This window comes from Equus caballus, chromosome 5 (assembly GCF_041296265.1).
Source record: "Equus caballus isolate H_3958 breed thoroughbred chromosome 5, TB-T2T, whole genome shotgun sequence".
Taxonomy (NCBI): Eukaryota; Metazoa; Chordata; class Mammalia; order Perissodactyla; family Equidae; genus Equus; species Equus caballus.
In genome coordinates this window covers 45,088,290-45,103,264 of record NC_091688.1, presented here as the reverse complement: position 1 = coordinate 45,103,264, position 14,975 = coordinate 45,088,290, and the positions used below count along the sequence as shown (strand labels likewise).

At 38.8% G+C, this 14,975-nt stretch overlaps 1 protein-coding gene across 8 annotated transcripts in view; it reads right to left on the bottom strand.

Annotated features, from left to right (window-relative positions):
- The window catches only part of ARNT (aryl hydrocarbon receptor nuclear translocator), a 62,932-nt gene extending 50,348 nt beyond the window's left edge, over positions 1–12,584 (bottom strand). For 4 of the 8 annotated variants that reach the window (XM_023641232.2, XM_023641233.2, XM_023641235.2 and 1 more), the window contains exon 1: positions 12,145–12,346. In XM_023641232.2, the coding sequence (XP_023497000.1) occupies positions 12,145–12,208 (64 nt within the window). In that variant the 5' untranslated portion in view covers positions 12,209–12,346. Of the gene's footprint in view, positions 1–12,144 lie in introns of all 8 variants that reach the window. The other 4 variants (XM_070268307.1, XM_023641234.2, XM_070268308.1 and 1 more) reach the window with 4 other exon arrangements.
- Positions 12,585–14,975: the final 2,391 nt, after the last annotated feature.

The following is a 14,975-nucleotide window of genomic DNA, read 5'->3' as shown; positions in this document are numbered from 1 at the left end:
ATGGTCAAGAGGTTTTCAACAAGGGTGCCAAGAACATTCAATGGGGAAAGGACAGTCTTTTCAACAAATGATGCTGGGAAAACTGGATAGCCACATGCAAAATAATTAAGTTGTATCCTTCTTTACCTTACATTATATACAAAAATTAACTCAAAATAGATCAAAGACCTAAATCTAAGAGCTAAAACTATAAAGCTCTTAGAAGAAAAGCTTCATGACACTGGATTTGGCAATTTCTTGCACATATCAAAAGCAAAGGCAACAAAAGTAAAAAAAGAGATAAAATGGGCTTCAGCTAAATTAGAAACTTTTGTGCATCAAAGAACACTATCCTGGCCAGCCCAGTGGTGCAGTGGTTAAGTTCGCACGTTCCGCTTTGACGGCCCAGGGTTCACCAGTTTGGACCCCAGGTGTGGACAGGGCACCGCTTGTCAAGCCATGCTGTGGTAGGAGTCCCACATATAAAGTAGAGGAAGATGGGCACGGATGTTAGCTCAGGGCCAGTCTTCCTCAGCAAAAAGAGGAGGATTGGCAGCAGATGTTAGCTCAGGGCTAATCTTCCCCCCCCCCCCGAAAAAAAACGCTATCAGCAGAGTAAAAAGGCACTCCATGGAATGGGGAGAAAATATTTGCGAATCATATATGTGATAGGGAATTAAAATCCAGAATATATAAAGAACTCCGACAACTCAACAGCAATACTGCAACCTGATTTAAAAAATGGGCAAAGGTCTTGAATAGACATTTCTCCAAAGAAGATATACAAATGGCCAACAAGCATATGAAAAAATGTTCAACATCACTAATAATTAGAGAATTGCAAATCAAAACTACAATGAGATATCACCTCACACTCATTAGGATGGTCACCATCAAAAAAAAAAAAAAAAAAAAAAACCAACCAGAAAATAACAAGTGTTGGAAGGATGTAAGGGAACTGAAACTCTTGTGCACTGTTGGTGGGAATGTGAAACGGTGCAGCCACTATGGAAAACAGTATGGAGATTCCTCCAAAAACTAAAAACAGAACTGCACTATGATCCAGCAATTCCATTTCTGGGTATATACTCAAAAGAATTCAAAGCAGGCTCTGAAAAAGATGAGTGAGAACGTGAGTACAACACTCACATTCATTGCAGCATTATTCACAATAGCTAAGAAGAGAAAGCAACCCAAGTGTTCATCGAGAAGAATGTATTAAAAAAATGTGGCTATTCATCCAATGGAATACTATTCAGCCTTTAAAAAGAAGGAAATTCTGCAATATGCTACAATATAGATGGACCCTGAAGATATTATGCTAAGTGAAATAAGTCAGTTGCAAAAGGGCAAATACTATATGATTACACCTATATAAGGTACCTAGAAGAGTCAAAATCAGAGATAGAGTGTAGACTGGTGGTTGCCAGGGCTAGAGGGATTGGGAATGGGAGAGTTATTGTTTAATGGGTACAGAGTTTCAGTTTTGCAAGATGAAAAAAGTTCTGGAGGTGGATGGTGGTGATGGCTGCACAACAACGTGAATATACTAATGCTACCAAACTGTATACTTAAAAATAGTTAAAAAAAGACGGGCCCAGTCACATAGCAGTTAAGTTCACACGGTCCACTCTGGCAGCCCAGGGTTCTCCAGTTCAGATCCCAGGTGCAGACCTACGCACTGCTTATCAAGCCATGCTGTGGCAGGCATCCCACATATAAAGTAGAGAAAGTATAAAGTGGGCACGGATCTTAGCTCAGGGCCAGTCTTCCTCAGCAAAAAGAAGAGGATTGGTGGCAGACGCTAGCTCAGGGCTAATCTTCCCCCCGAAAAAAACACGTTAAAATGACAAATTTTATGTTATGTATATTTTGCCATAATAGAAAAATATTTTAAATATATTAAAAAAATTTAAACGTGGATCTATAACTTTAAAATGGAAAGTTATCTACCATATATGATTATGGAAAATAAGCTACACAAAAGTATATAAAATACAATCCCTTTTTAAAGTATATACGCATAACAAAACCTGGAAGAATTCATTTAATATTTACTCCATGCCTACTATATGCCATGCACTGTTGCAGGCCCTAGAGATAAAGCAATAAATAGAACAGACAAAAATCCTAACTCTGGGGCTGGCCCCTGGCTCAGTGGTTAAGCTCGCAAGCTCAGCTTCGGCAGCCCGGGGTTTCACTGGTTCAGATCCCGGGCGCAGACATGGTACCACTCATCAGGCCACGCTGAGGTAAAGTCCCACATGCCACAACTAGAAGGCCCACAACTAAAATATGCAACTACCTACTAAGGAGATTTGGGGAGAAAAAGCAGGAAAAAAAAATTTGGCAACAGTTGTTAGCTCAGGTGTCAATCTTTAAAAAAGAAAAAACCTCAACCCTTATTACTTTTACATGTTAGTGGGAGAGAGAAACAAGAGAAATAATTAAAATATAAATTGGGTTGATAATATGAAACTGACATTTTACAGGTAAAATATATGAGTTACTTCATATGGCTCAACCTAATAATATGTTAAGTAGTGATAAATATGGAGAAAAATAAGCCAGAAGTCAAATCAGAAATACATAAAGGTTCAAGGGTAGGAGGGTAGCAATTTTAGTAAGGGAAGACCTCACTGAAAAGGTAACATTTAAGGAAAGATTAGGAGGAGGTAAGGGAATAGACCGTGCAGGTACCTGGGGGAAATGCATTCTAGGCAGAGTGCAAAGACCAGGAGATGAGAGCATGCCTATTAAGTTCTAGAAATAGTGTGGATGATGTCATGGCTAGAACGGAGTAAGCAAATGTTACACAATAAATTATCAACAGTGGTTATCTTTGGGATGGCATTTAGAGACTTCTACATTTGATTTTCTGTATATCCATATTGTTTTGTTTTTTACATCAAGCACGTATTACTTTTATAACCAGAAAATGCATGGTGCCAATTTTTAAAAAAGAAAATGTGTGTGCACGCCTAGTGTATGGCACACATTGAAAATCTGAGAGGACTCAGCTCAAACTCTAAAGTTAGATAAATCTGGATTCCAATCCTAGGGTTATCACTTATAACTTGTACGACCTTGGGTAAATTACCTAATCTCGCTGAGTTTATCTGTAAAATGTAGCTAACAACAGTACCTACTTTGGGGAAGATTAAATTAGATAACTGCATGTGAAAAGTGCTTAGCATAGTGCCTGACATGCTTAAGTACCCCTTAAACAGTCCCTTTATAAAAACTGACCAAACATCAAAATGTTAAGTGATTTTCCCATTAATTTTTTCATTACAAAAGTAATATATTCAAATACAATATAAATATACATAAAATCAAATGTAGAAGTCTCTAAAAATATTCAAACAATACAGTCAAAAGTAAAATTTGCCATGCACACATCTTAATCCCACTTTCCCCCTATGGATAACTGCTATTAACATTTTGATAAGAATCCTTCCAGACCTTTTTTCTATACATCATATAGGATTTGGGGTAATTTTTACATAAAAAAGGGAAGGGATCATATTTTATTTATCCTGAACCTTGTATTTTTTCCATGTAACAATCTATCTTGGAAGGTGGGTCATGTCGATACATACAGAGTTAACTTTTTTAATAGCTATACATACAGTACTTCATAGTACAAATGTATATATTTATAACAAACTATCACTACCATAAACTATGTTTCAATGAAGATCCCTATGTATCTTCTTTTTTTTTGTCAGGAAGATTTGTCCTGAGCTAACATCTGTTGTCAATCCTCCTCTTTTTTGCTCAAGGAAGATTAGCCTTGAGCTAACATCTGTGCCAATCTTCCTCTACTTTGTACGTGCAATGCCTCCACAGCATGGCTGATGAGCGGCGTAGGTCCACACCCAGACCCAAACCTGTGAACACCAGGCTGCTGAAGCAGAGAGGGCAGAACTTTAACCACTTGGCCACAGGGCCGGCCCCTCCTTGTGTATCTTTATGCACAGGTGCCAGTACTTCTATACTAACAGATTTCTGAAAATGACTTGCTTGGTCTAAGGGAGCACAATTAAAACTGTGGGGGGCTAGCCCCAGGGGCCTAGTGGTTAAGTTTGGGGCACTCTGCTTCAACGGCTGGGTTTGGTTCCCAGATGCAGACCTACACCACTTGTCAAGTGGCCATGCTGTGGCAGCAACCCACATACCAAATAGAGGAAGATGACAATAGATGTTAGCTCAGGACGATTCTTCCTCAGCAAAAACAAAAAAACTTTGCTCATTACTCTCCAAGAAGATTATACCAATTAAGAGCCTCACTAACAGTATCAAATTATCCATACCTCCACCAGCACTGGGTTTTGGCAATCCTTCAAATTTTAATAATTTTCTTGGTATGAAATGATTCTCGCTGTTGATTTAATGTGCATTTCCCTATTATTAGTAAGACTGAATATATCTTTTAGTTATTGCTATTAACTTTTTCTATTTCATTCTATATATTTTAAATAGTGAATATATGTAACTTTCCTAAGAAAAAAGCAAATTTTTTCCGTAAAAAAATCAAGTTCATACTTTTAGTAATAGGTTTACAAATGATCTAAGAGTTAGAAGAATTTAAAGAAAGAGAAGATGATTCTGAGACGGTTTAAATTAAGGTCTGGCATAATCCCTAGCACAGAGAAGGTACTCAATAGGAAGGAAAAACTAAAGGAAATAAGGCAGGCAAACAGTCAGTAAGTTTCAAAAAGGTCGGTCAAGCTGGGCTTCAGAAAAAGTAAAGAAGAAAGAAAAGGCATTTCACATAGACAAAAGGACACGAGCAAATCCTAACAGGAGGTATGAAAATAGCTGTGAAGAGCTGGAGGGAAACAGACCTATACAGAGCACAGAGTCTATATTCAGGAGGAAAAATAAGATGTCAAATGCAACCCAATTGTGAGAAGGCCTTGAATGCCAAGAGGAAATGTTACATGTCATTCAATAAACAGTGAAAGACAAAATATACCTTTAAGTCAGAAAATGTAAACTAAATGTAAATAAAAAGATTAGTATGACATTTAAAGTTTGAAGTAATAGAAGCAGAAAGACAAATAGTCAAAAATGAGGTGAGAGAGGCCTAAATTAGTATGATAGCAGAATGAAAAGGTAAAGGAACCCCTAAAATTTTAAACTATGCAACTTCTGAATAAGGGTAGTGGGTTAAACATATGCATTTACTTTTACTCTCTTCCCTCTCCCCCCAAACAATTACATACAGGAGAAAAACAATTTTATCCAAGATATAAAACAACACAGATGGAAAAAATGGAAGAAAAAGGCAATAAATTTTTGGAAACAGGGAACATTGCCTTGGTAGACCCAAGAGAACTGAATCCTAAGCCAGAAAAGGAAAAAGCAGAAAACCTATCCAACTTACACATTGCAATCCCCCAAAGTCTCAGGACTGGTGATTCCAGGTACCTCTGTGTTGGGGGGGGGGGGGGGGGGGTAGAGGGAATGAAAGCTAAAATAAAAAGGATTGGTTTAATGTCCCTTTAATTGGCAAGTGGATTCCCAGATATCCTCTCCCTGTTCCTTTAGCAGGGAAACTGCCCCTCCTCCACCCTCTCAGAAGACTGATATATTTTCTGAAGAGCTGACCTCTGGGGAGCACCAGGCAAAGCTGAAAGTGAGGGTACCATACTGAATACAGGGAAACTAACAGCAATGTATGCAAAATGGATGCTTCACTTTTCTCCTGTTGTACTGCCTCTTTCCTGTATTCCATGTTTCCTCTTTCTTGGTCTACTCTCTCCTACTGCTGAAGTACATTCTCTGGTAAGTTCCTGAGAAACAGTATAAGGGAGACCTTGGATGTACGAAAACATCTTTCTTCTCCTTCGCTAACTGATAGTTTGCCTGGATATGGAATTCTAAGTTGGAAATTATTTTCCCTCATAATTTTGAAGGCATTGCTCCATTGTCTTCTACTTTCCATTGTGACTACTGAAAAGCAAGACCAATCTGATTCCTGATTCTTTTGAACTAAGCAGTTTTCTTCTCTCTGGAGCTTAGAGGATACTCTTTGTATTTGATGCCGAAATTTCATGATAATGTGCCTTGATGTGGGTGTGTTTTCATTCACTGGTCTGGCCCCTTCAATTTGAAAATTCATGTCTTTTACTTCTGGGACATTTTATTTAAACAAAAACAAAAAGGTTGGTTAGAAGAGAGAAAAAGCGGCTGTCACTGGGAAAAGGAGCTGAGAGAAGGGGGTAGAAGACTGTTGTTTCTGTAACAAATCATGTAAATAACTAAGTCTTTAAATATAAGCATGGATAATTTTGATTAAAATAACTTTTTAAATATATGTGTTTAAATATATCTATTTAAATATATATTTTATATGGTTAAAAAATGTTTTAATATCTTTATATGTTAAAAAAATGTTTTTAACATTTTAAAAAACATTTTAAAAAAACAAGATGTGATAACCAACCAGATAAACACATAAAAGAATCCAAACACTTCTAGTTACTTAGCCTGGGGAACTGAAAAAACTATGATAGTCATTAAAGATACAGAAAAGTTAGGAAGGGCAGCACATATTTGAAGGCAATACTGGTGGACATACATATAAATAGTATGTTAAAGGATATTTGAGTAGAAATGTCTTTTTTTTTCTTTTTGAGGAAGATTAGCCTTGCGCTAACACCTGCCGCCAATCCTCCTCTTTTTGCTGAGGAAGACTGGCTCTGAGCTAACATCCGTGCCCATCTTCCTCTACTTTACATGTGGGACGCCTGCTACAGCATGGCTTGCCAAGCAGTGCCATGTCCACACCCAGGATCCAAACCGGTGAACCTGGGGCCGGCAAAGCAGAATGTGCACACTTAACCGCTGTGCCACCAGGCCGGCCCCAAGATGTCTTTTAAATAGATGAAAATATAGGAAAGAAACTATGTGAGAAGACAGGAATGAAAATTTTAGAGTCTTCAATACACAAAAGATAAACAAAGGGAATGGAATACGGCAGTTACCAAATAAATGTTTAACTGTGGCAGGAGGCAAACAAGTTGTAAGGTAGGAAGGTGGGCAAATAGATATGAATGAAGGAAGTTGACCAGCTTACTAACTAGTTAAGAGTTCTAGCCCCAGGAGTGAGACTATAAAAGGAGAAGCATAATGAACAGGAAAAAGAAAATGAGCAGACAAAAAGGACAAAGAAGAAACATAAGAAAGAACAAGCAATGCGGTGAGTCTGAAGCCAAATCCAAAGACAGGTGCATCAAAATGGCACAATTTGGGGGTATGAAGAACTAGGAGAAGGAGTCCAGTAAAAACCTTAAAAGTTATTTAAGGAATTGAAAAACAACTATGAGGAAAAAATATAGGAAGTTATAGAAAAGATTTTAGGAACTGCAACACTCTTCCAGCTCCTTTTTCAGCACCTTGCATTCACCTCTCCATCCAAGCAACTGTGCCCTCCTGGCTGCCCAAAGTGGTATTTCAGCTTCTTCATGCACACACAAAAGACAATAATCCACCCTCCTCCTCCTCAAAAGATATCCATGTACTACATATCAGTAGAAAGTGACTCTTAAGTCACAGAGAAAAAGTCTTCTATAACATAGAAATTAAGAATGCTGACTGCGTAGACAAACTGCCAGCAATCAAACTGTCTCTACCCCCTACCAGCTATGTGACTTCAGACAAACTACTTATTCACTCTGTGGCTTAATTTCCTCATCCGTAAAAAATGAATATTAACACATATCTCTTAGGATTGTTGTAAAGATTAAATAAGAGAATACACATGAGGATTAAGTGAGATAACATATGTAGAACAATAGCTGGCATATAACCATTAAAAAATGTTAGCTATTATAAACGAATTCATGATGTTAACGGCTAAATTAGTGTTATCCTTTCAAAAGTATTTTCATGTTAACAGTGCATAAAGATATGAACCTCCATTGCTGGGTTTTACAACATTCATTTCATTTCATTTCACTTCAACAAACATTTATTGAACTCTAGTCCTACATACCAGGCACCGCTGTGAGCACTGGGATGCTATGGTGAACAAGGAAGGTAAAGGTGCTGCTCTCATGGAACTTAAATTCTAATTATACTGTTAAAGCCATAAACTTAGTTTGTCCATTCAACTACAGTGAAGATGTGAAGGGGAAAATACAAAACGAAGAAATGAGGAAAAGAGATATAAATTGAGAGAATTTATTTGGAAAGTGAGAGATGGTTTCTAACATAGAGAATAGCCAACAAAACAGGAAAGTGGGGCGTGGCATATAGTAGGCACTTAATAAATGTTTAATAAATGTGCCCCTTCTTTTCTCTGGGTTTGCTTCCTTATGTGTAAAATACAGGGGTTGGCTTGATTCCAACTCCAACATTCACAGATGTCAACTTACTGAAATCACCATGACCTACTAGGCAGCATTCTTAAAAAGAGACAGCTTTACAAGTAGGGCCCTTCACAGGGTATGGGGGACGGGCCCAGATAGACTCCACTGAGCTCAGGCCTTAAATGTATTCTTTTATTGTTACCTATAAAGGAGATCAGCTATACCACCACAGAGACACTGGAGCACTGGCAGAAATGTTACCTTTGCACTCCTACACAGGACTCTACCACCAGGCGATTAACATTTAAAATAAATATTGTAAACAGCCTTAAGAAAAATAGAAAGATGGCTCCAAACAGTTTCCACAATTAAGGATTCAAATTTTACTAGTTTTGGAATTAACCCCAAGATGTCATGGCCTGAGTAAAATGAAGAAAAAAGGGTTTATTTTCCTTGAAGGTTGCAATTCAGTTTTTGAAGATCAACCATCACTTGGCACTGTGGAAATCCCTATTGTTATTGCCTTACAAAAAAAAGTCATCCACAGCAGAGAACCACAAAAGACTTTCACAAACATCCATAAAACAACATATGATTCTCATCTGTTACTGGATTCTTTGAGTAGAGGGGTAGGGCTGGAAAGCAAAAAACTAAGCTGAGAGACCACTATTTCAAAACAACAAGAAAACTAGAGTTCCACGAATGCAGAAGTATCTATTTCTTAATTTCTAAGAAATAGAGAAGATTCAGGTTAGTGCCACAAATCTAAAAAATATGCAGATTAATGTTCTTTCTCAAAAATGTTAATTGTATTTCAATTGCTGAATTAGTAAAATGTATTTAAACTTTTCAAAAAGGTTTTTGCAATAGAACATAATAAAGTATCTTGGTATCTTAATTTTACACTGCATAAATTCCTATTTTCCCGTATCTGAAAGAGGTAAATAAAGGTAATGAGCAAGGATTTTGCTAATTGATGCTTTTACAACTATAATTTATATAGTTGGCAATTACGTGAAAAGAAAAATTTTCCTAAACATCAGCCTTACAACCCAAACAGTGTTTCTTCTTTTGCCTTCTACCATATTCTCCATCCACAATAAATGGTCCCTAATAGCACAAAAAGAGGTCTCTACTAATGAGAATACCAGAACCAAGAGAGGAAAAACCTACACTCTTACAAACTCATTCATGGCTCTGGTTTGGCTCTGGTTTGAATACTGAATTATAAATCAAATACCTAATCTCTTCCCAACCAGTGCCTTAACCAATGTATTACAAATCACACATGCAATTTAAAAAGTGTTCCTCAAAATTGCTAGTATTCCATAGATAAGAAAGATACAGCCTACGATTTCATGGGCCATCGACCCACCCACTTCTACTTGCCAACGGTAAGAATTAGGAAAAAGTAATAACATATGAAGAATTATCAATTCATATAGGAAAAAACTCATCATCACATTAGAACTATTACTTCAACATAACTCTTAGAGTGTGGAGTATAAACCGTATGCTTACTCTTCTTTTGATCCAGCACCATGTTAAGACATGGTGAGAAATGCAAAGGAACTAGGTCCCCTGCAAGACACTGAAGGGCTACCAATGGTCTCTAAATCATACTGTAAGCACAATTAACACAATCATCAGGCACTGTTATTAATGCTAAGGATTAATTTAAATGAAGCTGAGAAAGAAAAGTTAAATGCTACCACAAAAATCCTTTGCAGACATATGTAAAGATAGAACTAACAAGAAGTGTAGGGAAACTTAACCAGAAAAAAGACAAAGTAGAAAAAACTTAAAAAAATAGGTATGACGTCCCTACTATCTGAAATGGCTTTAAGGAAAGAGGGTTTAACCATGCAACAGAGAATTCTGACCTGAAAACCATTTACCTTCTTTTCACTGAGCACAGTACATTTCCACCCCGTGTCCCTTCATTCATGGTCCTCAGTTCCCAAAATGCAACAGGCTACTAAAAGTCCACAAGGCATCTATGATCTCTTCCTTTTGATATAAAGGGGTAAAAGGAGAAATGAAGGAAGAAAATATATTTTCTAATTTAATCACCATGTGTTGAATGTGGGATCAATAACTTGGAAGAGATGGAAGAATCTTTCAACATCAAAAAAGAAATCTAGAAATCACAGAAGCAGGCTGCTAAAGGACAACAAACAAAATCAACTGTTTCATTAGCAAGGATTCTGCACAAATAAATGTTATTTTCTGCTTACAGACTTAGCTGATATTGATCAGCTAATGAAAATGTGGTCAAGAGATAATCATTCTGGTTACTGTTGTTCAAGAAGCAAAACAAAATAAAGCAACCCCACCCACACTGCTGGAAAAAAGCTTCTGACATGCACCGAACTTGTTTACCCAGGCCACCTCTTAATAAGAGAAATGCTTTGCAACTTGACTAGGGTTATATAAGTATTTTGCAATGCACTGTCAATCTAAAATCTTGTTTATTTACCCCCTAGTTAACAGATAGGTTATTTTACTACAGTCAGGTCTGCCATAATAATAGCATCTTTCCAATTTTATTCCATCACTCAGCATTTCCTGCAATGGAATTTTAGCCATTAATTTTATCTCCTTTTCCTCTAAAGAAAACTAAAAAGATTTTAAAATATGATATTGACATGTGACTAATTAACTTCTTTAAATAGGTCTGTTCCCAGAAACACAGTAGGAAAAGACAGTAAATTTCACTGTGATTCAACTGTAACAGCAAAATTGGATATTGCAAAATAATACTGCCTTTCAGAGACACGAAAAAAATCTGATTTAAATATCAGCGTCAGAACAGCAGTGAATTCCTCCCACTGCTGTACTTTTAAGAAATTCATCCCCACCTCTTGCTTCTTTTTTAAGGCTACCAAAGATAGAGATTTCTGGAAAAGGATTTTATTTTGCAAAAGAATGGCCAACGTCAGCAAGGTAAACTAGGATCCCTAAAAGGAAATACTTCCTAGGGAGAAGTAACTGTAATATAGTGGAAAGAGGACTGGGACTAGGAATTTGAAGACCTGATCTGTCTAGACCTGCTGCACCACAACCTGTTCCATCTCTCAGACACGTCTGGCTAGATTTTTTTGAAATGTTCAAGCACCCCCTTTTGAAGAGAGGTTCATTGAGAAATAGCATGGAACTGAACTTTTCTTAAAGACTGGGAAGTGCCTCAACCCACACTTAAGATTAAAACTTGGGCTTTCTGGATGCTTGCTGTTGGCAAGATCTGCCTGGAACCTCAACCATTACACAAACCTCGGCCCTCAGCAGCTCACGACACTAGGGGCACTTTAATACGTAAACGCAAGTTTCAAAGTATAGCCCGGGGCGGGAGGGGGGTGGGGGGGTAGTTTAGAGCCTAGAGAAACTTTGAGTATATAGTCAGATTTTTAAAGTTTAAATTAAAATCCAAATGTTTCAATGTTTGGAAGTAACACCTCAGCTAAACAGCAACGTGGTCCAGTGTTTATGAACCCAAACTACTTTTAAAGTGAAACGAGCCACTCTGCCCAGTTACTCGGCATCAAGCAGCTCCAGCGGGCAGAGGGTTGGAAGAGGACCACACCGCACAGCAGAACGCTGCCAGACGAGCGGAGGCGGGCCAGCGCCGCGCGGGCAGCCGCTCCAACTCGACCGGGGCACCGAACCCCCAACTCCCACCCGCCCGCTCCCTCCCTCCACCTCGGGTCTCTCCAGCCCCCTCGAGTCGGGCCCCTCCGCCAGGTCACTCCCCTCCCCCACCGCCACCCCCGCGCGTCCCGGCGCCCTCAGCCCCAACTCCGGCCCCTCAGCCCTGGGTCTCCTTAGTTGCCAACCCCCTCGGCACCTTCTCCTTTAGAGGCACCCCAGTCCTCCGTCTCCTCACCGGGGTTAGCAGCAGTCGCCGCCATGGCCGTAGATGCCACCGCCGTCGCACCACCCCCCCAGTGGGAGGAGCCGCCGCCACCGAACCCGGGGGGAGGGGGAGGGGAGAGCCACTCCCCAGACGCGGCGCCCTACTGCCGCCACCGCTCCCGCGGAATCCAAGATGGCGGCCGCGGCAAGCCCCACCATCCCGGGCTCCTGCGGCGGAGAGACCCCGCCCGCGGGGGGGCGGAGTCAGCCCCCCCGCCAGCCTCCTCGGGGAAACCGACCAATGGAAACACCAAATCGACAGGAGGCAGGCTGGCCCCCGCGCCTGCCCGTCCCGCGGAGGCGGGAGGGCGAGGAAGAAATCCAGCTGTCTCTCTAAGCCCGCCTCCCGTGCGTCAGAGGTCGTGGTGGAGTGACGTCAGTGAGAAACAATTTTACTAAAAAGCTCCGCGTGTTGGTGGATCCGCCTGGTTGGCCAGTCTGCAGACGATTTTACAAATCCTCCTTAAGTACGCTACTGCTTAAACTTCACATGGTGATTTGTAATCGTTTCTAGAGTTTTTTCCTCTTTTAAGCACCTTTGTCAGTGGTGAAAAAAGTTCAAAAGCTAATTTTGAATGCCTGCCATGTAACTAGTAGTGTAAGAGGATCTGGGCGCTGACGGTCTGGCAGGGGAGATACCGACCGACAGGCAAAATAGGAGGCAATGTATGAAGAAGATATTTTGATTAAGAGTGGGACAACTTCCTTTGGTCAATGATAGGGACCTAGTGACGGATTTTTAGTAGGGAAATGATAAGATGAGGACTGCACAGATTTATTTTCTAATAATCGGAAGCATTGAGCACTTTAGGCCAGACACCGTCCAAACTGCTTTACATGTGTTTACTCATTTATCCTCGCAACGACACTGTGAGGTAGAGTCTATGATTTCCATGTTGCAAATAAGGAAACAGAAGCAAAGAAGTTAAGCAAGTAAGTAGCTGGTGAGTAGCGGTGTGGGAGGCAAACCCAAGGAGCCTCACTCTGGGAACGTAGGCCACCCATCCCCCTCTTCTAGCGCTACAGTTTTAGCATTACATATCTTTCACAAATTGTTTAATATAAATTTAATTAGAATTTTAACAGAAATTGAGAATCTTTGCATTCTTACAGACGGTATGTGTACTACAAGGATTACATTGATCCATTTCTCTCACTTAGTTAACAGTAGTTTATCTGAGCGGAGGTATTTTCACATGATTTGTATATTATTGCTTACATTTGTTAAAGTTAAATTTTTCTTTGTTACCATTTTCTTGTGTTCTCTTACCAACCCACCAAAAAGAGAAAAATCATCCGCTCGAAAGAAGTACATTGAAGCATAAGAAGTAGTGAAAAATGTAACAAGTATTTCAAAATTATGTAGTAAAAGTAGCTAGCTATTAAACAACACTATGGTGCCAATATAGAATATGAATTATTATGTGCCCGTAAGTGTCGTAAGTTCAGCCAAGCAGCAAAAAAATAAAAATGTCAGTGGGAAGTGCAACTATGAATATGTAAAAATTGGATTTTATTGGGCCAGCAATCCATTTGTCCCTTGCGTGCTGCACCTTGACTGTTAGGAAATTTTGTCAAACAGTGACTTGGAAAGCCATCAAAGCATTCAAGTCATTTTTTAACCAGGTACAATGACCTCACTGTCAAGTAAAATGTATTTTTCCAGAATAAAGGCAAAATAATGTTTTCCAGTATGAGACGGAAGAATATGTGGATTAAAAAGATCAAATTACGTCTGTCATTTAAAAATTGATAAAAATCATTTTGTTTCAGAGATGCTTGTACAACTAGCTACAAAGTTAATAATGTTTTGCTTGGAGAAAGTGTAACAAGCTATTGGCAAAAATCCCTAATCAAACAACACACAGAATCATGGTAGACAAGAAGAAAGGGCAACATCAGCCCTGTACTTGCTAACAGATGTTTACCTCATAAGTGGACACCACTGATGTACACAATATGAATCATTTAACAATATACATGTGGTACATAAGGGAAAATGCCCAGAAACTTCCTATTTGGTCTATCATTAAAAATTCAACTTACAGAAGACATTTTCATTTAGAAAAAAAAAGTTGTTTAAAAAAGAATTATTTTGCGAGGGATGAGAGAATCTGGAAAAGGTATCTCGGGATCAAAACTGATAGGAGTTGTAACTTTGGTTGTAGAAAGGACATTATTCCTACAAGAAACAAAATGTCAGTCCACTTCCTGTTTTATTCAGAGAACAGTTGATAGTCAATATTTCTCCTGATTCTGATTCAACATAGAACAGATTAGTACACAGTGTAAATATAGTTAAATAGAAACTGGTAAGCATAATCTTTGAGAAGATGTAGGCAAATGTTAGAAGACTGCTTTTGCCACGATGAAGTATAGAAGCCAGTAATGGGGAAGCTGCGCTCACAAGTTTTTTAATAAAGGCTGGAGTAAAAATTCTTTCTTTACTATACAGATAGTACTAACAAAAACCATTTTTGTTTTTCAATTAGGCTTGCTCAAATGGCTTATCTGAACAATATTTTCATTAACCTGAACTTATTACTTCAAGTTCTAAATGCCATGGTTTTTAATCTTGAGAAGAAAGTATCAGTATTGTGTAAGAAAAACAGGCTGTTATGCAAGTGCCTTGACTGCCAAGAGTTTATTATTTCACAATACATGATAATTTTCTTTCTTAATCACAGAAAAAAAATCGATGACACATTATTGAATATGTTTTAAACCACATCCAAATGTTGCAATTGAATGGGAAAAAATGCT